This window comes from Desmodus rotundus, chromosome 6 (assembly GCF_022682495.2).
Source record: "Desmodus rotundus isolate HL8 chromosome 6, HLdesRot8A.1, whole genome shotgun sequence".
Lineage (NCBI taxonomy): Eukaryota > Metazoa > Chordata > Mammalia > Chiroptera > Phyllostomidae > Desmodus > Desmodus rotundus.
The window spans coordinates 155,655,620-155,678,862 of record NC_071392.1 but is presented as its reverse complement, the minus strand read 5'-3'; the positions used below and the strand labels follow the sequence as shown (position 1 = coordinate 155,678,862).

At 47.8% G+C, this 23,243-nt stretch overlaps 1 protein-coding gene across 1 annotated transcript; it reads right to left on the bottom strand.

The window, feature by feature from the left end:
- Positions 1-1,583: 1,583 nt before the first annotated feature.
- On the bottom strand, positions 1,584-15,970 carry C6H5orf47 (chromosome 6 C5orf47 homolog). Its single transcript, XM_053926782.1, has 5 exons — positions 15,679-15,970; positions 10,220-10,305; positions 8,129-8,228; positions 6,491-6,529; positions 1,584-2,892 (listed from the first exon to the last, which is right to left on the bottom strand). The coding sequence occupies exons 1-4, from the start codon at positions 15,968-15,970 to the stop codon at positions 6,510-6,512; spliced, it is 498 nt and encodes a 165-aa protein (XP_053782757.1). The 3' UTR covers positions 1,584-2,892; positions 6,491-6,509.
- Between the last annotated feature and the right edge of the window lie 7,273 nt (positions 15,971-23,243).

The following is a 23,243-nucleotide window of genomic DNA, read 5'->3' as shown; positions in this document are numbered from 1 at the left end:
GGTTGGCATTTTCCTGATTGTGAGTGACCTTTAGTGTTTTTCTCATATACCTGTTCTTCTTCAACAAAGTACAAGGACATGAGTGCGCCCTCCCAGGAGGTGGACTTCGCCCAGGAAAGAGACTTTAGTACTTGCAAATTCCCCACGAAAGTCCCTCTCTACAGAGGGGCTTTGCTTGCTTAGATTTTTATGCTTATATTAACAGACAGGGAGAAAAGTCATCCCTCACCGACTCATAGAAGGAGTCCCTTGCTTCTTTTCAATCCATTCTCAAAACAGTTGCCAAAGGAGTCCTGTTCAATGTTAGTCGGTTCATGTCAATCCTCCGCTCCAAACCCTCCGAGAGTTTGTCATCAAACTCTGAGAGCCATCAGAATAGTGAGACCTGATCTGGTGCCCACTACTACCCTCTCGCCTCCTCTCCTGCTGCTCTCTCTTCACCTCCTCTGCTTCCCCCCGCAACTCTCCCCCTCTCTCTCCCTCTCTCCTCCAGCCTCAGGGTCCGGCCTGTACTCAGACCACTCTTCTCAGGCTCTTTCCTGCGATTTTATCTCAAGGTCGCCTTTACATGCAGCCTTCCCCTCCATCTGCCTGTGTGACGCCGCATCCCTCAACACACCCCCATCTCCTTTACTTGTCTCCATAGTATTTGTTTTTTAAACATGCTGAATACTTCAGTTATTTAGTTTATTATCTGCCTTCCCCTGAAGACAGACATTTAATATGTGTTGTTCACTTCTGTTCCCCCAGGGCCTAGAACAGAATCTGGAATGTAAGGTGTACTAAATCAATATTTCACAAATTAGCGAATGAGTGAATTAACTAATGCCCCCTTGAACGTGCCCCACTTGAACCTGAATCTTGAAGGGCGGCAGACTAGTGGCTGGGTGGCAGGCTCCTAGCCCTGCCCTGGTGCATTACGTAACTGAAGGCTGCCACCTTCAGGAGGGAGCGGGTAGTGCATGTTCAGTAGCTCCTGTACTTGGCGTTCCCTTTCCTGGGATGATTTTGGCTTTCAGTTGATCTCTGTCTCTTAATGTCCAGAAGATTCCATTTCATGGTGATGGTGACTTTACAAAATAAAAGGTCTGGCTCCTGGCGTATGCTCAGGTACCTGATGCAAACACTGAAATGACATACTAAAGCCCTGGGACTAATGAGTCATCCATAGTCAACTAGGCTATTTCCAGCTGTTTAAAAACCTGCTCTAAACTTCACCAGATTCCAGAATTAGGGTCCATGAGGACCCACTGGGGTCACAGAAAGATCAGCTCGACAACTGACAATTAAATGGAGGCCTTTGGGATCATATTGGGACACTTCCAGAAACATGAGACGTCTCCCTCATACTCGGAATCTTAGAAAGCACAGGACAGGGTAAGTGAGGATGTATTTCGTGAAGCGGTGCGGCAGGCCCTTCACTGAGGAGCCTACGGACTGATTTGATTTCCCACTGCAACTTCTCTAGGATAAGCTGTTTCCACACACACAATCGATTTCTAAAAGCATAGAGCTCAGGGGACTCATTTAGGATTATCATTTATTATCAATCAAAATAAACAGATTAAGTAATCAAGTGGTTAACAAGTTTACCGCGAGGAAAAGGGGGTAGCCTGGGTCTGGACAGCAGGACCCCCAGAGTGCAGCCATTTCCTCTCGCTCTACTTGCCTTTGAGAAAGTGCAGAGCAAACAAACGACCCACAACGGCAGTCACCAACACGCATGGATTGTAGCAACGTAGTATTAAAAAGTAGTGTTAAAAGTCCAAAAAAAGAGTATATGCAACATACTGTCCTCATGAGAAAACTGAACACCTAGATGCAAGGTTTAGAAAAACATGTAATTGCAATAAAACTACACAAACGTAAAGAAATCATACACACAAATCCAGTGCGATGTTTATCGTGGCTGCAAAAGGCAGGAGGGTGCATTGGAAAGTGCTGGGCACTATAACTAAATGTAAGTTACTTTCAAGATATTGTCAGCAAAGAAAAGTTGCACTATGTTCATTATATTCTATTTAACAAAACACAGATTTAATACATTCTCACCAGAAACTTTTACATAAAAATTAAAAGATTTAGAGCACCCATCTAGCACGTTTACTTCCACACAAGTCTTCATTACTCCACGGTTCTAGAACAGTGAGGCACGCTAAGTGTGTATCCAGCATTAGACTCATATTTTAAATCTAATAAATATTGATGCATTTGATAAATTAAAACAGACTACTTTGTCAAGCCCTGTAAGTCACATAAATATAAACCTACACTGAAATGAACATAACATCCCCCACGTTCACCACAAAGCTTTATGCAGCATTAATTACGGAGTAAACAAGTAAATGTCTCATTTTACAAAGACTTCAGTTCTATAAGCTAAAATTTGAAGTTTTACCCAAGAACTTAGCAGCCTGAGAACTTACCCAGCACATTCCTAAGGCGCACGACCCTCCTGCCAGGAGGCCTGTGGACGGACACTGCAGGCAGGCAAGGCCTAAGCCATTTGCTACATGTCCTTCAACTGCAAACCGGTAGCTTTGCCCAACAGTCACAGAAGAACGTGTCGCCACAAACCCCACGCTGTTCTAGCCTCAGAGTAATTAAACTACAAGGAGAGGGAGAAGAAACAATGACTCATGTTACAGTCCTTCCTTCTGCACTGTCTCAGGAGAGCTCTGCGTCATCACCACTCTGCGATGCCATCAGAAGAGCAGTGAGGAAGGCCACAGCCTCAACGCCCCCGAAAGAATGGACGGTGTCACCGGTACCATCCTGGACAGGAAACAGGGTCTTCCACCTCCAGGGGAAGAAGCAGGGTGTGTCCATGAGCTCGATCTTGGGCAAGCCTCTGCGTGTCTTTCCCTTCTAATTTCTCAGGTCCACCTAGGACTTTGATACGACAGAGGAAGAGACACCACATGATCAAGGAGTAGAAAAACTGGTACAGGCAGTAGGTGATTATTAAGTAGAAAATAAAAGGATTTCACTGAAAAACACTTCTAAATTATTTTCAGAGTTCTGAATTTCTCATTTCATTGACTTAAAAGTAATGTATCTATTAATTCGAGGTCTGGAAAGGAAAATAAATGTCTTCTCTAATCTTTGCACAAAAGTTTTCCTAAAATATTCCATATTATAATAGAGAACGTGCATAATTTACTACTTTTCCTTAGGATGAAAGATGGCCTAAATAACCATTTGTTTTAACACCCAAAATCACTTTTGCTGTGTAAATTGTTGGTTTTCATCATAAGATAATTGAGAAATTTAGAAAATGTGAGGAAGCTGAAGATAATTTAAGTTTTATTTAGAAATTACACCTAAATGAAGGAATAAAGCCATAGTTGCAGCCTCACTAATAAGAGGTAAAGCTGGCAATTTTAAAAGGATGCAATTATATTAATATGCTAATTTAAATTGCATGTATAAGTTTAACTTAAAAGAAATGTATAAAGGTTAATTCTGCAAATAATACTTGTATGCATAGGATAAAAACACTTAATGAATAATGTTAACTTGCAAAGAAATACTAGTAATTCATAGAGACGGTGGTTCTTCCATTCAACTACGTAAGTCCCAATTCCAATGCAAAACTTAAATTAACAAATAATTATGATTCAATTTAAACTTCTGTCTTTAAGTTCTTCATAATCTTCTTGGTAAACAGATCCTAAATAAAAGATGACAACTGAATCTCGTTAATACAAAATGTCATAATCAGTAACCACTGAAAAATTTTTAACATTTCCAAGACTTTATAGCAACAGTTAGTCACTCCCTCTGTTTCCTGTTTTGATAACTTTTACATTCTCTAGTCGACCATAAAAAACTTATGACTGACTTGATGTAAACTCGTTTTTCTTCTCCACTCTAATGCTCGCCAGTAACACTGGTGACTTCCATAGCGCTGTTTACAGGACGTGGCCACAAAACCACGACGGCACAGGCCTTTACCTCCCAGCCACTGCCCCCACTCCCAAGGTCACTGCCAGCATACTGTCATCATCGCTTTGGAACTTCTGCTTCACTTCCAGGTGCTGAAACTTTTTAAATGTCCCCAGCTGTCACATTTCTGTTCTCCTATTTTCTGTACCCCAACACGCTCCCAGAACAAGGTGACTGCCCCCCTTTGCACTGCCAACTCCTAGATCTTCTTCAAGCTTCCTTTGAATCCCTCTCGGTCCTCCCCATTCAGCCCCTCGAAGCCCTCTTTGAGAATTGCTCTTCACCCTGGACACTGTCGGACATTCAGCTCTCAGTCCTCCCCGCCCTCCACCCTCACGCTGACGTGTTCACCTCCCGCCAGGCCTACTCCGGCCCTTCGCGCAGCACGGATGTCACACTGGCCCCAATACCACACTCCCGTTGCTTGCCTGGAATTTTCACTGGAGCACCTCACTATCACCTACAATTCAACGTGCCAAAATGAACCTCAGCAGCTTCACAAAACCAGCTCTTTCCCTTGACTTTCTTATTTTTTACCTACCCCTTCTCAAAATGCAGTAGTGTCTTTCTTACCCCTCCCTCTGATCACGTGTCTCCTCTCCGCCTGGCTGCCACTCTTGGTCAAGTGCACTTCACGGTCCACTCGGGCGACCATGGCAACGCCGGGCTTTCCCTTCTCACCTCTTGTCTCGCCTCTCCTCCAAACTTTTCCACAAGACAACATCAGATTATTTCTAAAATGCAGTGGATCTGATCAACCCACTGCTTTAAAGCATTCTGTCCTGATGGTGTACAAGGTATGTGCACAGTCTCTAACATCCTTCCGCAAATACTAATCACAAAGGGGAAAACGGGAACTACATACGTAGTGGGGCAATGGACAACCTGACCGACAGGTCAAGGTTAACATCACCAACAAGGGGTCAACGAAGATCACACAACTCCAAATGTGATACTCCGAAAAGAAAGCTTATAGAATGTTTGCAGCCAAAAATGCAAAATATGACTCAAATTATGAGAAGGTATCAGCAAGTCCAGAGAGACAGTCATTTCTCTCTTACCTTGATGTCTGTCTGTCTGTCTGTCTGTCTCTAAGTCAATAAACATATCCTCAGGTAAATATTAAAGAAGAAAGAAGGAAACTAAAGAGACATGACCACTAAATGCAATACGTAATCCTGGACTAGACCTCACAACACAAAAAAGCCATGAAAGACATTATCGGGACAACCGAGACCACTGGAGTGTAGACAGTAGATTACACGAAAGTTTTGTACCAATGTGGTTTTCCCGACTCTGTAACTGCGGTGAGGTCACATCAAAGACGCCCTTGCACGTAGGATATATACACACTAAAGTACTAAGGGTTCGCACCTGACGTGCATACCCAGACAAAGAAATGATAAGGAAAATATGGCAAGATGTTAACAGTCAGTCAAGCAAGGTAACGGTTATTTTGGAGTTCTTTGTGTAATTTTTGCAACTTTTCTGTACACTTGAAATCGCTTAGAAGAACAAGTGAAGACAACATTCCATGTTGGTTCATTAGCTACTGAGCTGACTCTAACCCTGGGCCCGACTTCACACGAGACCCTTTGAAGTACAGTCGTGGTGGACCTGTGTGCCTTTCTGCACTACGACTGCCTCACCCAGGCCCTAACCAAACGGCACTTCCGAAACACTTTCCTGGGTGGCATGTCGTGCACGCTCGGGTCCGTGTCCAACACACGCTCCCTTCCCCCACACTCCCCTTTATAAGAGTCTATTTCTCTTTTCTAAAGCACATTTTACCTCCCTTTTCTATTACTTTCCAGACCCCGCCCAACTGGATGCAGTCTCTCCCTCAGAAGTTAATGAGCCCAGATGATTGGTAAACCAGGGCGCAATGCAAAAGAAACGGGGAATGATGACATGCTCAGTTTTAAACATGGGAGATTCAAAAGGAACTGTAGAGTAGCCTACAGGGACTCGGAGGTACGTGACCAGAGGTCAGGGGCCGGGTATAGATTTAAGGGTCATACACCCAGAAGGAGCAATTGAAGCTACAAAGACACGGGCGAGTTATCTCTGAAGGAATATGTGAGGAGAGAGGAGGCCCACCAATCACTCCCGGGCAGCGTTTGTTATTAGGTGGCAGCACAAGGGACAGATAAGAAATACTCAGAAGAGCAGAAAAAGCCCAGGGCACGGCCTCTGGGACATTAAGAAAGAAGGAAAATTGGAAGGAGTGGGAAGAAAATAATATTACACGTGACAGCATGTTTAAAGAGAGAACTAAGCAGACACATGAACAAAAAGAAAAAACGGGACCATGGAGACAGTAATTTCAACAGCATTGCAAACATGGGGCCCAAATGAAGTTTATTAAACTTCAGCCAATATTTAATGAGCGCCCTCTATGTGCCAAACACTGGCTGTAGGGAAGGAAACTGGCTGGAACTGGCAATGAGTATTCACGGAAGGTGGAGAAAGTAGGATATAGAGGGGAAATTGTAAAAAATCTATATTTTACATTATACTTGTTATCAAAATAGGTTCTTACCAGAAGATGATAAGGAGATTCATCTTGTGCAATCTGAGTCTAGAAACAATATAAAATATAAGGAAAATTCAAGTTGGCCTCTAGGAATGGTTTTCTTATTAATAAATACATATTAGGGAATAAGTTATAACATTTAAAAAATGATTAGTTTTTGTAATCTGGCTTAAAATTGCAATACAAAATGATGAATTACAAGGATACCTTTTGTTTGTAAGAGGCTATTTCTGAAAAATACTGCATATTATCTTAAGTTGTTAAACAATGCTATACAAGATTTTTCCATGGTTAATAGAAGGCCTCTTGCTGAAGTACAAGAGAAACCGACAAGCTCAAGGTTACGGACAGAGCACAGTTAGATATAACCTAGTGTGGTTGTTAAAGTAATTGGATCTGGAACAACACCCAGAACAAGGTCTAGGTTTTTGCACATTGCTCTGCTTATTCAAACATCCTTTCCACCTAACCCCACTGACTACTTTTCCCTCCTAATCACCTTTCCTGCCTCGTTCTCCTTCTTAACTGGATAAGAAAAGTGAAAAAGAGTATCACTAATTTGAACATGGGCTTATATGCCATTACTACAAACAATTTCTGCTATTACTGATGCAATATTACACAAACAGTAATGAGTTTCTAGTTTGCATTTACTTACAAAACAGCATTCCGTTGTAACCATTATTGCTAGAAAATATTCCTCACAAAATTAAATTCTGCAGATTTACTGTCAAAATAGAAGTTGTCGCCCTGGCTGGTGTGGCTCAGTGGCTTATGCGCTGGCCTGTGAACTGAAGGGTTGTCAGCTCAACTCCCAGTCAGGACACGTGCCTGGGTTGCAGACCAGGTCCCCAGTAGGGGACGTGTGAGAAGCAACCACACACTGATGTTTTTCTCCCTCTCTTCCTCCCTTTCCCTTTCTCTAAAAGTAAACAAAATATATATTTTTTAAAGTTGTCATCAGGTGGCTGTACCAGGAACCTACCGAAGCACTCAGCGTGGTAACACGTGTATTAGGACATGCATGTAAAGGAAAAATAATATCTATCACGATTTATCAATCCACGCAGCATTATTATAGATTTTTTAAATCCAATTTAATTGCTTGAGAATCCAGACCTTCCAATTACTTTAATAAGTACACTAGATCATACCTAATGTTGCTTTGGCCACAGTATCAAACTCACTATTGATACAGCTTTAGAACACAGTTTAACTTATGAGATGTTTTCCAGGAATGAGGTAACGACAGCAAGGCCATAACTCAAGGGCAGATTTTGTTAAACACATTAAATTTGACGGCAGCATCCATGTGACTAGATTGACATATAGTTTGCATTGCCATTGAAATGTGTTTCTTCATCAGCATGGATGAGTTCTGTAATCTGTATTAAAAAGTCAGCCTTAAAGTCAGATTTAACAAACAAGTGTGTTCCCTCTGCTCAGGAGACTCCAGGCAACATTCCCCTCCTGCGACCCGCCCACTCACCCACCCCAGCGGCGACTCTGGCTCCCTGCGCTAGCCTTGTTCCGAAGTTCTGGATGCTGCGTGTGGCCACTAGGAAAACTGCTGTTCTAACTGACCCGAAAGCCACTGAACTGTTTCGAAAGCCGGTCCTTAAGACAAGAAAAATTTTAACTTACTTTCACTGGAGAGTCGGTGGCCTTTCAGCCTGAGTCTGTATTTTTCGTTTTCTTCCAGCATTCTGCAGATGAGTTTGTGCACTTTCCTCCACACGGAACCCTTAAAGAGAAGCATGGTTAAGGAGCTCTGAGCAGAAAAGCAGGGGCGCGTTTTGGTGGAGGCAAGCGGGGGTGACTCAGCTGTGTGGCAAAGCCATCGACACTATCGTTATAAAGCAGTGTTAGCACTCAGGGACCTAGAACTCAAGCCCGATCTTTTCCCCACAGTCACTGAACTCTCAGACTCCCCCCAGCTTCCCAGCATCTCCCCTCTGCAGTGCTTGAAGTAACGGCCCCGGGAAAGTTCCCTCTGAAGGCCGAGTCTATAGAGCTCTGCCTACTGGGTCCAGCACACTCACTCTTGTTTTGAGAGCTATTGGGCTGGCCAAAAAGTCCATGCTTTTTTTTTTTTTCTGTAAAGTAAAAGACGTGTTCTTGATTTTCGCCAATAACTTTACTGATTTGGACATTTTGAGTATGTGGGCTGTCTCCCATGTGATATAATGTTGATTGTTCTCAATGTCTCTATTTGCTCGCTGTCAACTTCAACTGGTCCCCCTGACCGCGGAGCATCGTCCAGTGAGGAATCTCCAGCGCGAAACTTCGCAAACCACTTCTGACACGTTCCATCAGTCACAGCCCCTTCTCCACACACTGCACACATCTTTTTTGCATTTTGTTGTGTTTTTCCCTTTCTTGAAATAAGAAAGTGCAATATGCCAAAAATGTTGCATGTTTTCTCCCATCTTCAATATTAAAATGGCTACATGAAAATTCACCAATTTTGATGTTTTTTAAAAATGCACGCTTAGTTTTTTTAAATAAGCTTTTTAAAATGATATGACAGTTGTCACAATACAATCTAACAACATTGTTTCGAATGACATTAAAGATGACTAAGCACCACTAGAGCCATCTTATGGAAAAAACCAAATGAACTTTTTAGCCAACCCAATAACAAAAATAATGAATTTCTATTCCTATGTCCAACCACTGGGCAATGATTTGATTTTTAATGTATTTTATTCTACATAAGAATAAAACATTTCTGCTAAGACACACCAAAGCAAAATAACTAGAGAGCATGAGTGGACTAGAATAGAAAAAATGAGGACTAAGGAAGCAACATATAGACCTCAGCGCAAATTCTGGTTCGCCACTCATCAGTGGCTGGACGTGGGCAAGTGTTTTAACCTCATCTAGGAATAACTCCATATATTGGATTACCAGAATTAATAAAAATATTTGTAAAGCACTTACCCATGCCTGCCATGTAATAGTTATAAGTAAATATTGGCTATTGCTCTTTCTTCTCACCCAAGAGGGATTGGTTCTTGGAGGGAATACCGCTTAGTGGGAAGGTTAGGTGCTCACCCAAAATGCATTTGGTCAGTCACCTGGAATGCCATTTATGTACCATAGGTAAATTATAACTCAAACACCACGCTCAGAAAACACGATTTTATGTGTCATTGTCAACGAACAGTTTCTTTAAACTGAAGTATAAACATACAGTGGAGATCAAAGGTGAGTAGAGCAACGAATCTTGAATGTGTTTAAAACACTCAAGTTACCATAACATTTGGGCCAGAGGTGCAAAGGGCGCAGCTCGAGAGTTTCGTCCTTGTCGGCTTCCCTGCTAGACACTCGGTGTGCGTCCCTTGTCCTTAAGGAGCCACATGACACCAGTAGTTACCTTATTCTTTTCTGTGAAATCCACAATTTTCTTCTTAAGTTACATTATCTATCAGAGTTTGGTAAAGTCTATGGAACATATTTCCACACTTTGAAAAATCTCCCAGTGGGCTACGTTTTGATTAAAATGTGTTTTATTCCTTTGAGCACTGCAAGGACTATTCTTTATGGTTAACAAATACAATTTTCCAAACCAAGTTTCATTTCTGCTCAATTAACCTTATTTTCTCATTTTAGTAAATCAAACTTTTCAAAAGATGAAACTGTTTTTACTACCTTGAGTATCTGCACATGTTTATATTTAGCAAGGTTAATCTAAAATTCAAATATCGTCCATTCTCCTTTTCTAGAATATACCTTTTTCTTTTTCTTCATTATTTTGCAAGCTTCATTGAAAGGTATGGGAAAATCATACTTTTTAACTAAAGTCTTCTGGATTGAACCTAATTTAAAAAAAGAAAGAAGAGGAAATGTCAATGTCAGTACCTGTTTTAAAGCCGCCACGGTCCTGAGAACAGATGCAACTATAAATGCCTGTTCTGCTCGCTTTGGGGAGTAGAGGGGGTTGGTGTATTTCTGATCACTGGGCAGGGCCAGTTTTCCAATTAGCTAATACAATTGTGGGGGAAAAAAAGAAGAGATAACCTTGGAAGTGCCTAGGAAATATCCCTCCCTTTCTGATGTGAAAGGCAAGCCCCTAAAAGGTCAGCAACAGTAAGCAAATGCCAGTACCCCATGCTGCCCCAATGTACTTCTACGATCTCCTTTCTTCTCCATTCAACTTCAGATGCAGTATGCTTCCAACTACACAACACACCTGTGGCTCCTCAGCTATGCCTTGTGCTCACCACACTCCCCCGCCCCCCTGCCTTTGCACTTGCTTTCTGTCCGGCTAGAACACCATGTGTGTATGGCTGTGTACACACACACGTGCACCAGGTAAATTTCTACCTGCTCTCCAAGATTCAGCTCACATGTCACCTCCTCCCTAAAGCCCTCCCTCAAGCCCACACAGTCCTGCACAGCACTGGCTCCAGAACACCTTAGAGCACTTAGCACACTTTTACATCCCGTGTTTCTATAGCGATTCCTCCACTCGGCTGTGACATTCTATGTGTCTTATTCATCTTTCCATCCACACCACCAGACACATAGGAGACACTAATAAAAGTTCCTCAGCATCCCGATGGAGCATCCCGACGATGGAGCATCCCAATGGAGCATCCAGATGGAGCATCCTGCCCCCACTCACTGAACCATGCCGCTGCCCCAAACACCGACTCTCAGAAGAGAGCCTAAGGGCTGTGTGTCCACAGACAAAATCATAAGACGATGGGCACGTGTTCCCTGGAAGCTTCTATCATTGTTCTCCTTTTATCTGGAACGCCTCCACCCCTTTCTCCCCGGTTCCTGCCCTACCATCGCTCCCTACCTGGCTTCCTCCTACTCACCCAACATTCAGCTTTCCGGGGTGTTCTCCTGCCTCACAAAGCACCCTGTGCTCAGTGCTTATAGGATCTGGCACAGTTCACCTGAGGAGTGTGTTTTATCCTTCATGAGAGGTCCGGGATCTAACGCCTTACCAATTAGCTGTACAATAAGCACTCCATCTGTTGAGTGAATTTGGATACGTTCTAAAACGGCACTTCCCACTTTGTGAGAAGCACACTGCTGATTGTGGGTGGGGCCCAGACATAGGGCTAAAGAACACGGACTTACGTGATGAGAAACTAATTCCCTTCCCAATTCTTCGTCCATCTTCTGATTACATCAGGGAGAAAGTCTGGGTTGGAAATCAGTACGTCATTACGACTTCTCTAAGACTCACTGACCTCTCTCTATGACCACAGGCAACCTTCAGCAGACAACCTACTGGGCTATAATTTAATATTGTTTCGCCTTTATTAGATTATTTTAAATTAACTTCTATTTATGGCAAATGGTACAGACTTTCCACTGCGGTAATAATATAAAGGGTTCTAAAAAGAAATGCAGTTGGGAGGGAAGAAAGCTCCTATTGAAATAAGTGTGTTGAGTAAATGGCGTACAGATGAGCGTGTGGTGTGGGAAATAACTGAAGCTCTGCTCCTCACACGCCCATATTTACCCTTCCCACCAGATGCCCGTGACCTCTGGACTACTCTGCTGGCCTCTTTCCCAAATGCCTTCTCTCTGTAAGTCTTACCGGGCCTGGACATACACTCCTGGAGCTCAGGACAGGAACCATCAAGTCTACGCGTGACTAGACGGGCATCCAGAATACGTCAAGGAGTAGTGCAGAGAGTGCGGAAAAGAAGAGAGACAAAACTCTCTCTCCCCGTCTCTGAGTGCCCCGCGGGGGCTGCTCCTGCGTATATACAACAGACTTTGATCGGACCTGTGTTTCAGCTCTGTCTCTCGTCCGCACTCTCTACACACTCTGATGCAGTCAAAATACACTTCAGTTCCTCCCTACTCACTCACCGTCGCTGATCCACACGCGGGACTTTGTTCACCTGCTGTTCCCGCTGTGACTCCCTCCTGTCTCAGCACCTTGTGTAAATCTCAGGCAGCTTCCGCCACCCCGAAGGCTTCCCTGAGTCCCTCATCCCCAAACTATTCACCACTTCCAGAGCATCTATTTGTGCCTCCACAGTAGCATCATCATCCGCTGTCACATGTAGATTACGGCTGTATCTCCCAGGTTCTGCGTGAAGAGGGAGCCAGCCTGATTTATTAGTCTCGTTTGAGATGTTAGAAGAGTTCCCCGATTTGCCTGCCCCTGGATTTCTCAACTCCACTACGTCTTACAAACAGCTCACAAGTTCATCTTCCAGAAGCAAACCTCTCTCTGAAGGTTTCACTCTACCATGCAAAGAAGTCCTCAATGACTACAAAATGACAGTCTCCAAGAGAGGGAAGAAAAAGCAGGGGCACTAGAAAGATACTTACAGGAGAAGTGGAGTGACTGACAGAGTGATTAAGTCCACCCTACATTTAACACACTAACGTAACCAGGCACAGCAGAGCACAGCCTTCAGGGAAGGGATTTGAAGGGCTAGACACCACAACAGTCCCAAGCATGCTATTTAATGGGGCCGACTCGGTTTAGAGGACCAAGCCAGAAAAGGCACAGTCTTCCAACTGCATGGCTTCTGGGGGAGAAAACGCAAAAAGGAAGGATCATAAATTAGGTCAGAGGAAACATCAGTGACATGCATGAAGTGGAAATGTTACAAACAACACTCTCTGATAACAATGCAACAAAACAAGAGTTTACCAACAAAACCAATACAGAAAAGTCCTGGAAATTAAACAAAATTCAAATCTATTCAGCAACTCTAGGGTGAGAGGAGTAATACACACTGAAATTACAGAATTAAAATAAACAGTGACAACGAGAGCACTACATACTAGTATCTAAGGTACTTAAAACGGTGATTAGAAAAAGTTCATTGCACTAACATTTTTATCAATAAAAAGGAATAAAAATAAATAAAATGTCCTGCTCAAAAATGTATAAAAAGTAGAAAGCACACTAAAAGAAAGACATTTAAGAAAACAGTAGTTTTATCTTTATTATATTATTTATCTTTATTTATTAATGAGGACAAGACTTAACAAAATGTCTCACTGATAAATCAAAATTCTATTTTTTAAAAAATCTAATAAAATAGACCAAAACAAGGGGCTAACTTGATCAAGAAGTAGGTAGAAAGCACATACTTCCAAAAAAAAAAAAAGACAAGGGGGAAATAACCATGGAAACAGAAATTTTCAAAAATCACGAGACACTACTTTGCAGACCTCTATGTAAATAAGGTTGGAAACCTAGATAAAATGGATAGTTTCCTAGGGAAATGCAGATTACCGACATTGACCCATTAGAGTTAGAAAAATTAGAGACCAATTTTCACAGGAGATATGAAGTTATTACAGAATTATCCCACAAAATGTTAACATAGCCAGATGGTTTCCCAGAAGAATTCTACCAAACCTTCAAACACTAGATAGCCCCAGTGTTTTATAAATCCCAGAGCACCGCAAAGGAAAGTTCCTAATTTGTTTTAGGAAATAAGTGTAACTCTGATACCTAAGCCACATGAATAAAAAGAAAGTAAAAGTACAGCTCACTACCTCTCACAAATACCAATGCAAAAATTCGAATCAAATTATTAGCAGAGCCCACCACTACTTTATGAAATATCACATCCTAACCAAACAGGATTCGTTTCAGGAATGCAAGGTTGGTTCAATATCAGGAAATCCATTTATATCCTATGCCACGTTAACAAATCTAAGGAAAAATGTTTATCTCCATAGATCTGAGAATGTCTCTGACGAAATTTAACACCCACTCCATCATGATTAAAACACCGAAGAACATAAAAACTGAAGAAAGGTTTTTAAATATTTTAAGTACAGGTCCCTTAGTCCCAAGGCCGGCACCTTGCTTAACGGCGAACACTAGGGGCATCCCCGCTAAGACCAGGAACAAGGCCAGGACGCCCACAGCCTCCGGCCCGACTCACCAACACTGCACACCAGGCATCAGCCTTCGTAAATCAAATCTACTGCGGGCATAAGAATGGGCAAAAAATAAAATTATCCGTTTATGAATAATAGCATACCAGGAAAATCACGAGTGCCAACAATAACACTAACTCTGATAACAAAAGAATTGGGTGAAGCGCTAGCATCTAGGATTAACATACAAAAATCACGAGGATACGTGGCAGAAGCCAACCAGGAAAACCCACACAGTGTAGGATCCGGCTTACGGAGGCTTCCAGAGCCGGCAGAGACAGACGGCCGGCCGTTGGGTGCGGGCGGAGGGTTCAGGTCTGCGGGGCGCAGGGCAGTGAGCGAGAAAAGGGGCGGGGCGGGGCGGGGGCGGTGCTAGTGGGCGTGGCCCCCTTGGGGAGGGGCTAACTACGTCGTTCCGAAACTGGCGGCGGGAAGGCGGTACAGCTCTGTAAACAACAACGCATTGTGCACTTTAAATGGGTGACTTGGATGGACTGTGAATTACATCTCAACAAAGCTGCTGTTTTTTTTTTTTCTAAAAGAAACGCACAGGTGGAGGCGTGAGCCCTCAAAAGAGCAGCAGCACCTCTTAAGGCGATGGGAAAGCTCCGTGAGTGTTAGTTACTGGGGGTGCAGCCGTGTCGAACCTGCTCAAAATGCACGTAAATCAATCCTAAATAAAGGTGACTGTTTTTTAAAGATCAAGAGGCTCCATAAGCGCAAACTACAGGCATCTAGGGGACAGTGTGGAAGAGCAAACCCGGTGGGCAATAGCAGCAAAGATCAGATGCCTCGGAATGAACTGGAGAAGAAATTGTTTTGTAACAGAAAACATTCCTGAAAGACACAAAAGTAGACTGAACACATGGAACGAGTCTTTTTTAGAAAAGAGGGGACTCAACATCTTAAAGACTGCGTAAATTCAGCGAATCCCGGTCGGAGCCCCGTAAGGACGTCCCGGCCCCCTCATTCTGGGGGCCCGCGGTGGCTCCAGCCGAGGACCTCTCCTCGCAGACGCAGTTCTCGGGCTGATCTCAAAGGACTTTCACGGGCACCTGCGCGCCCAGGCCGAGGGACACCTGAAGCGACTGACAGGACACAGACAGGAGGGCGGGGCCTGCCGCCGGCGGTCTGAGTGGCCCACCTGCCCCGGACGCTGAGCGAGGCCACGGCGGGGCGCCGCCCGCGAGGCCGGAGGGCTGACGGAGCCCACGCCCCTGAGACCCCCGACACCCGCGAGACGGCTGCCGAGGAGCGAGAAAGGCGACCTGGCCAGCCCGCACCCCGCCCGCCGGTCCCCTTCGCGCCACCTGCACGCGCCGCCGACTTCCCGCCGCTCCGTGCGCTCGACGCCCGCGCCGCCGAGGAGGCCGCGGGGCCCCTGGGCTCGGAGCCGGGGAGCAGGTCCCCGCCGCCCCGGGTCCCCGCCGCCGCTCCGCGCGGCTCCTCCAGGCTGCCGCCGACCTCGAGCTGGGCGCTCCTGCGGCCCTCAGCCCGGCGGCCGCCCAGCTGCAAGACGCCGCCACACTGGTGCGAGCCGAAGCGGGTCACGTAGACGAAGCGCGCCGGGTCCTGCCCCCGCTTCCCACCGGCCGCAGCCATCGCAGCCGTCCCTCCGCAACCGCCCCGGAGGCCCCTCAGCCTCCACCGGACGGGGCGGGGGGCGGGGCGGGACCACTGTGTGTGGGGCGGGGGGAGTGGCGCGGGGAGAGACCACTGTGCGCAGGGGTGGGCGTGTAAGTGAAGAGCGGGGCAGGACCACTGTGCGGGGGGAGGGCAGACTGAGGGCCGGACCACTGTGTGTGTTGGGGGGGTGTTAGGTAGCTGAGGGGAAAGACCACTATGCGGTGGGTGGGGGGAGGTAAGTAGTGGAGGAGCAGACTGGATCAGTGGGGGGGAGAGCAGACTGAGGACCAGACCACTGTTTGGGGGGGGGGGGTAGGTAGCTGAGGGGACCAATGTCAGGAGGAGGAGACGGGGCTGGACCACTGTGTGGTGCGGAGAGATAGGGGGGTACTGAGGACTGGACCACTCTGTGTGTGGGGGGGGGGACAGACCACTGCGGGAAGAGGGGACTGGACCCTAGTGGGGCCCCAATTGGGGAGCCAGATCGTGTGCTGCAGGGGGCGGCGGAAGGAGGGATGGGGACGTGGTAGGGCAGTGAGAGGCGCGGAGCCAGGTCACTCCGCGGGCGGGCGAAGGGCAGAGAGGCGTCGGGGGAGAACCACTCTGCAGGGAGAGGGAGGTTGCTTGGCTGGGGGGTGGTGGCCACTCACGTGGGAAGTGGTGTTATGAGTTTGGGGAGCAGCTGCCTGGGGTGGGGGCAGAGCTCTCTGAGGACATGCGCTGAATCAAGAAGAGGGTGGAGGAAGGCGACCAGGGCCCTGGGCCCCGCTCCCGCGGTTGGGAGCGGGCAGATTTAAGAGTGAGAAGCTGATCCTGGTCCCGACCAATGTGGAGTGTCACCCAGATGAAGTTGGGGCCCTGGGGCGGGGAGGCGGCCCCTTTGCTGCAGAGGGCAGCAGTGGGGCCCTTGTTGGTGCTGGGCCTGGTCCTCAAGAGCCCCTGTCCAGAGAGGACAGCGGCCCGAGGCCCATCCTGGTCCAGCCGCTGACGGGCTGGGCCATCTGAGCGAAGCCACTCTCCGGCTCTCAGCTCCCAGTGTCTTCTGATGCAAACTCAGGGTGATCGAGTTGTTACGATAACTCAACAGAAGGCACAGTAGGCATCCGGCACAGAATAAGAGGAGTTAGCCTCAATTTTAATTTCACAGTTATTGAGTACACACCCTGTGAACTACGTGGCAATATTTCTACATTTATACTTCACAGACAGCTTTTCCATAGACCATCTTTGTAAATCTGTGCGTCATCTTGCAGCTGAGAACTGGGGCTCCAAAATGTGGGGTGACTTCCCCGAAGAAATAGGAGGTGGCATACATTCTGAAAATAAGCTTTTAAAAACGGGTTATAAAGATGTGCAGAAAAGTCGCAGGGAGGTCCGAGCGCAGGGATTCAAACCCAGGCTGGGGCCTCCTGCATCCACGCCCTTGACCCCAACTTAGGACTGTCCCTATCACAACACCATCTATCACAGGGTCTCTCTCCTCCCCTTCGTGGAGCTTACCCCCACCCTGCCAGAAACAACCAGACAGAAGGGTGAGGAAATGAATGAATGGCCGACTGCTAAGTAAGGAGCCTTTTTAGTTGCTCAGCTAATATCATCCACCAGGTGGCAGTCACAGCTCCCGGATAAAATTGTCTCTCTTTCCCTCCCCACCCCCACCTTTAAGAAAGAACTCAATTCTTATTTTTACCGAGTAGCCTGAATCGCAGCCGCAACTGTTTCTGGCAGTTGGAGAAAATGCATTTCCAATCCATATGCACGGGGGGAGATGGTCCAGGGCGCCTGGGGAGCTAGGTGCAGGGCCTGCTTGGCCGTTGAATGGCACCTGAGGACCAGGAGCACGGTGGAAGGTGCCCTCTCAGCCCACGGACGACATGATTCCCTCCTCCCTCCCTCCCCCACCCTCATCAAACAGCTGCAGGGGCAGAGGGGGAAGCCCAAGGATGCGTATTCCCAGTCATCAACTCCATCTGGCCAGCAACAGGCACGGATGGGGACATGCAGCCCCCAGGAGATGGCCACATAGGACTGCCAGAAAACGGCCTTCCCACCTCGTCTGTGCCTGAAATGCTGTGCCTTCACCCCGCACTGGTTCTGCCACATGCTTCTGGCAGCTCCCACTGCGTTCCTGAGCAGGGAAAGGGGACCGACTCCAAGGGGGCGGGGGCTGGTATGGTCCTTGCTGCTAAGCCAACCTCAACCTTCAAAACACTGACCCCAGGGTCTGTCCGAGAAGGAAAGGGCCCAACCAATCCCATGGTTGGGGCAGCAAGAGGGGATGCATATTTTTTAAGTGAAGAAATGGTGATATACTTTCAATGCTTACATTACAAATAAACACTACTAACTCACAAAATACAATGTCGCAGAATTATGCTTTTCTCAAGAAATGACGGGAGCTTGGGGTGGTTTTATATTGAGTGAGGAATCATTGACATATGGCATATTAGTTTCAGGTGTACAACATAGTGATTCAATATTTGTGTATATTTGGAAGTGATCGCCACAGTAAGTCTCATGCATATGCGTCACCTACCATGGTCACACTTTTTCTCTTCTTGTGATGAGAACGGGACTTACTTTTTAAAACCGGGGTCTCTGTGCATTACAGGCAGAGGGTGTGAGTGTGGTACCCAAGTGGAAAGGCAGAGGATGGCCCAGGTCTATTGGCACATCTGTCAGGGGGTGTCCGGGCCATTGTCTAACCGGGAGGTGATGTCACGCTCTCCATTGTCTGCCCTTGGTGAGATGAGGGGACCTTGGGCTCCAGGGGACCTAGCCTGACACTGAGTTTGTTGGGACTGAGTGGATGGGAGAAGCTGAGAATTCTTTAGACCTGGTGGCAGGGAAATGGATCATTTCCTCCCTCCCCTGTGGCCACACAGCCACTAAACGAACACACACATACAGGCGTGCCTCACCTCCTGGTTTTCGGGCCCCATCTCTAAGATGGTCTGTGCCATCCCTCTATCCTGTCTTCCTTCCAGAAACCCCCTCCAAATCAGAATAATGCTTCATCAGAACTAGAGCCTGTGGAACGCATCTAAGTACCTGCCACTCATCACTCCTAAAAGCATGATCTCTCATGCCCGTTCAAATAAGCAAAGAATTTTGATGAAGGTGGAAGGGGACTGGGGTCGCAGTCTCCCTATGTACCCCATACCCTCCTTTTGAAGGCTCTGCGTGTCCAGGTTAGAACAGGCCTTGTTTCCTTCTGGTTTCGTGAAGGCCTTGCCTTTGCTGAAGTGTTGTAAGAAGTGGGATGTGTACTGCATGGCAAATTGCGTTTCCTCCAAAAATTGCGGAGCATGTGGGGTTTTGCCAAACCCAAGTCATCTTCCTGTATTTTCCTCAGTCACCACACTCGCTCCAACATGGAGCCCTGAGGTGCCTGCCTCTCTCCATTTCACTGCCATCATCCTGGCCCAAGCCACCACCGTCTACCGCCATCCACCGTCATCACGCACCAAGACCACTGCCATCCCCTGCGAGTGGCTGCTCAGCTCGTCTACGCACCATTTCCAGGGTGATCACAAATCAATTCACGTCCCTTCCCCGCAGCTACTCTGCAGCGGCGCTCCATCTAATTTAAAATAAAACCCAAAGTCTCTACCCTGGCCAATGAGACCCTGCCCTCTGTGGCCCCTCGACCTCTCTGAGCTCAGCCACGACCTCTCCGCCTGGCCACTTGCTCTGCCCAGCTCTCCTGCTCTTCCTCGAATGCATCAAACTCAGTCTTGCTGCAGGTGTGTCACACGTGCTGTTCTCTCTCCCAGGATACTTTTCCCTCAGACTTCGGCCTGGCTTGTTTTTCTCCTGTTACTCAGATCTCCCCTTAAGTCTCCCCTGTCAGAGCTGCTTCTGGGGAGAGGGAAAAGCGGCCCCACTCCCAGCCTCCACCAGATTACCCAGCCTTTTTCCTCACGACACCCCGCACTAACAGTCTTGTTCGCCTGTGCTTACTTGTCAGTTGCCTGACTTCCCCTCCGCACGTACGTGCCAAACAGGACGCCCCCACACTCTCCCCAGGGCCTGGACCAGTGCAAATGCTTGACGGATGAATGATAAATGAATACAGAAACTCCTAGATGCAATTCTGTTTTGCAGATTGCCACCTTCGGCTAAGAGACAAAGTTCAAAATCAGTGGTTCTGGGACTAATAATAGTGCCTTATCTTTGTAAGGTATCATCTCCCGAGTTCCTCCCAGCAACTCCCTGGGTCGGGCAAAGGTGACACAGTTCACTAGGGCTCAGAGAGCTGAATCGACTCACCAAAATCACACTCGTGCGTGCACGCATGTACACACACGCCCCTGAGGGCTCAAACCCAGGCCCTTCTCCAGGATGTCAGTGCCGAGAGTACAGAGACTTTGTCTGGTCCCCACAGTAACCTCAGGTCCTAATGCTGTGTAAATATTTGTTGGAGAAATGCATAAATGAGTGAGCAAACTGCTGGATAGAATTCGCTTTCTGGGACAAAGGAAAATTCTAAAACAGTCTATTGAAGCCTCTTGCTCGCTCTGGCTGGTCTGCAGAGGTAGCAGAAGGACCCAGCTCTTTGCTTCTCCCCTCCCTGCCCCTGCATCCTGGGTCCCAGCAGCTTCCAGTTTGGGAGGCGCACCCACAACCCAGCCAGGCTCCACTCTCCCAGCACCTATGCTCACCCTGTCCTTGAGCCCCATACTCAAAAATTAAGGCTTCCGTAGAGACTAAGTTCTCGCTTTGCCAGCACAGTCTGAGTGTTTGCGTTTACTGGGAGCTTGTCAGAAATGCAGAGTCTCAGGGTCCCAGCTGCGCAGAATCACAACCTGCACGTGAACCACCTCCCCAGGTTCTGAACCTGGTGCACACGAGCCTTGGAGGGCTCCAGGCATCCGGTCTCTGTTCCTCTTGCAAAAGACCTGCCCCTTGGGCTGCATCAGCTATCAGGCCCTTGTCCTCAAGCCCTGCCATGCCCTCAGTGGCGGTTTTGAGAGCAGGGCTAGGAAAGGGAAGTAGCAGCTGGGTCCTGTGAGTCACCCATTCAGCAAACATTTATTGAGCACGTATGATGTGTAAGGCGCGTGGCAGGGCCTGAGGACACGAGTATGAGTGAGACAGTGTTCATGTCCACCACCCCCCACCCCAAAAGACCAGGCGAAGAAACTGCATGTAGCCATGATTACACTGTAACATGCTAGGCCAAAGCGGTGTTTCTGACAACAAACCCATTGTGATGATGGTGTGATGGGCGTGGTGGAGAGGGGCTGTGGGAAGAGCAATCCAGGAAGTCTTCCTGGAGGAGGTCCCTTATGAACTAAGTCCCAAAGGATGAATGAGGAGCCTGTTCTGAAATTCAGTTGGGAAAGGGAGGGATGGGGAGAAAGGAGCGGGACAGCAGATAATTTTTCACGGAGGGAAGAACAGGTGAGGAGACCCTGCCCCAGCAAAGGGGGCTTGCATTCCAGGAGAGGAGAAATGCTCACAGAGAAGCTGGAGTGCAAGGGGGGGGGGGGACAGGAGACAAGGGAGGTGGGCCCAAGCCAGATCTCGCAGGGCCTCCTGGCAGGGTGGAGCAACATGGGAAGTGGATGGAGGGTTTCAGCCAGGGAAATGCAGAGCCCAGGGTCTGTTGCATGCTAGGTGTTGGGGGGAGGGGCGGTTGCAGTGCTGGGCCAGCTCGGGCTCTGCTACCTACAGCCCTGAGGGGCACAAGGCATTCACTCAACTTGAGCCTGACCACAGTCCTGGGGCTGAGGGTCACTGCCCCCTCCACACGGAGACGGCGGGGTGGGGGTCGGATGGCGTTATGTGGTATCTCAGAACAGAAGGGACTTCCCCGGGGCAGTTGCGGCCAGTTAATGGCCGGATCTGGGACAATAATGGCGATGATAAGCTGGGTCTCTGATGTTTAGGGTCAAGTGTTTTTTTCTCCTGATTGCCTCATGTCATCCTTACCTCAACCGGATGATAGATTATTATTTGCCCAACCGATGAGACAATTGATACTCAGAGGTTACCTAATACAGTCAAAGTCACTCGACCAGAGGTGGCAAAGGGACAGAAATCCTGGGTGTCCCTAACACCAGTGATCCCGGGGTTTGGGGTACAGCCCGACTGTGCTTGACTGAACATCTGTTTCCTAAAAGGCAGTGTAGTTGAGCTGCCTCCTGAGGGACTCGAGGCCTCACTTCCAACTCCCATCCCTCTTTTCTCGCTGCTTCCGCTAAAGAGATGCTTGGCTCCTGTAAAAGTCTCCTGGAAACCAGAGTCCCAGAGCAGCCCCTTGGAGCTGGTGCTCACGTCAGCAGCATACACCCACGGCTCGCCACCGTGCAGGTGTGCTGCTGCTAAAATGGGCAGGCAGACAGCAGGAACCGGCAGTGGGCACCGGGCCCTGAGCCCCCGTGTCTCCCCGTCACCACGGCGACTTGTGCAGCCTGGACGGGGCTGAGCACGCAGGATCTGCAGAGGGAAGATGCCACGTGGGAAAGCGGCACAGAGGGCTCCCACCTGCCACACAGGGACTCTGTTGCCCACTCCTGTCCCCTGCCCCGCCCAGGGACTGGCACTTTTAAGAGCATGGATGGTAATTATAGCAGCTGTGCAGCTGTGATGGTGCTCCTAGTAACAGTTCACAGGTATCAAGGACTTACTCTGGCCCAGACCCGAGCCAACGCTGTCTTCATCTGTATGAAGACTCGTGTAGACCCTGACTTCCAAAGCTTACGGGGCTCCACTCTCCCCATGGAGCTCAGAGGACACAGTGTTACTGTACAGAGTAAGTTTAAGGAAAGCCAGGGAAGGTTCCAGTTCTCCTCCCTTGTGTTGACTACTGCTTCCCTGCACCAGTGCTGCGCCCCGGGAGAGAGGAGACTGTCACGTGTGAAAGGCTGTGTCCTGGGTCCTGGTTCTGGAGACGTGTGTATGTGAGCGCGTGTGCGTGTGTAGGAGGAGGTGCTGGTGGTGGCTTCTGGACACGAAATGGCATTTGATCATTGAATTCTACTTCCCTTCTCTCCCCCTTAGCCCACCCTCCTCCCTCCACCCCCAGGGGAGGGCTGCCGACCCTGACTGAAGCAGGACCTCTTCAGGAGACTAGATCTGAGTCCCCGTTTGTATCCCTCCCAATTTCAGAATTTCACATTTGGCCTTTGCTGGATCTGAATTCTTTGGATGGCACAGAAATAGTGGCTGATGACTCTATTTGGCTGCGGCCTTAGAATCTCCCCCAGAAGGACCTTTCCCTGCACATCTACATTCCAACAGC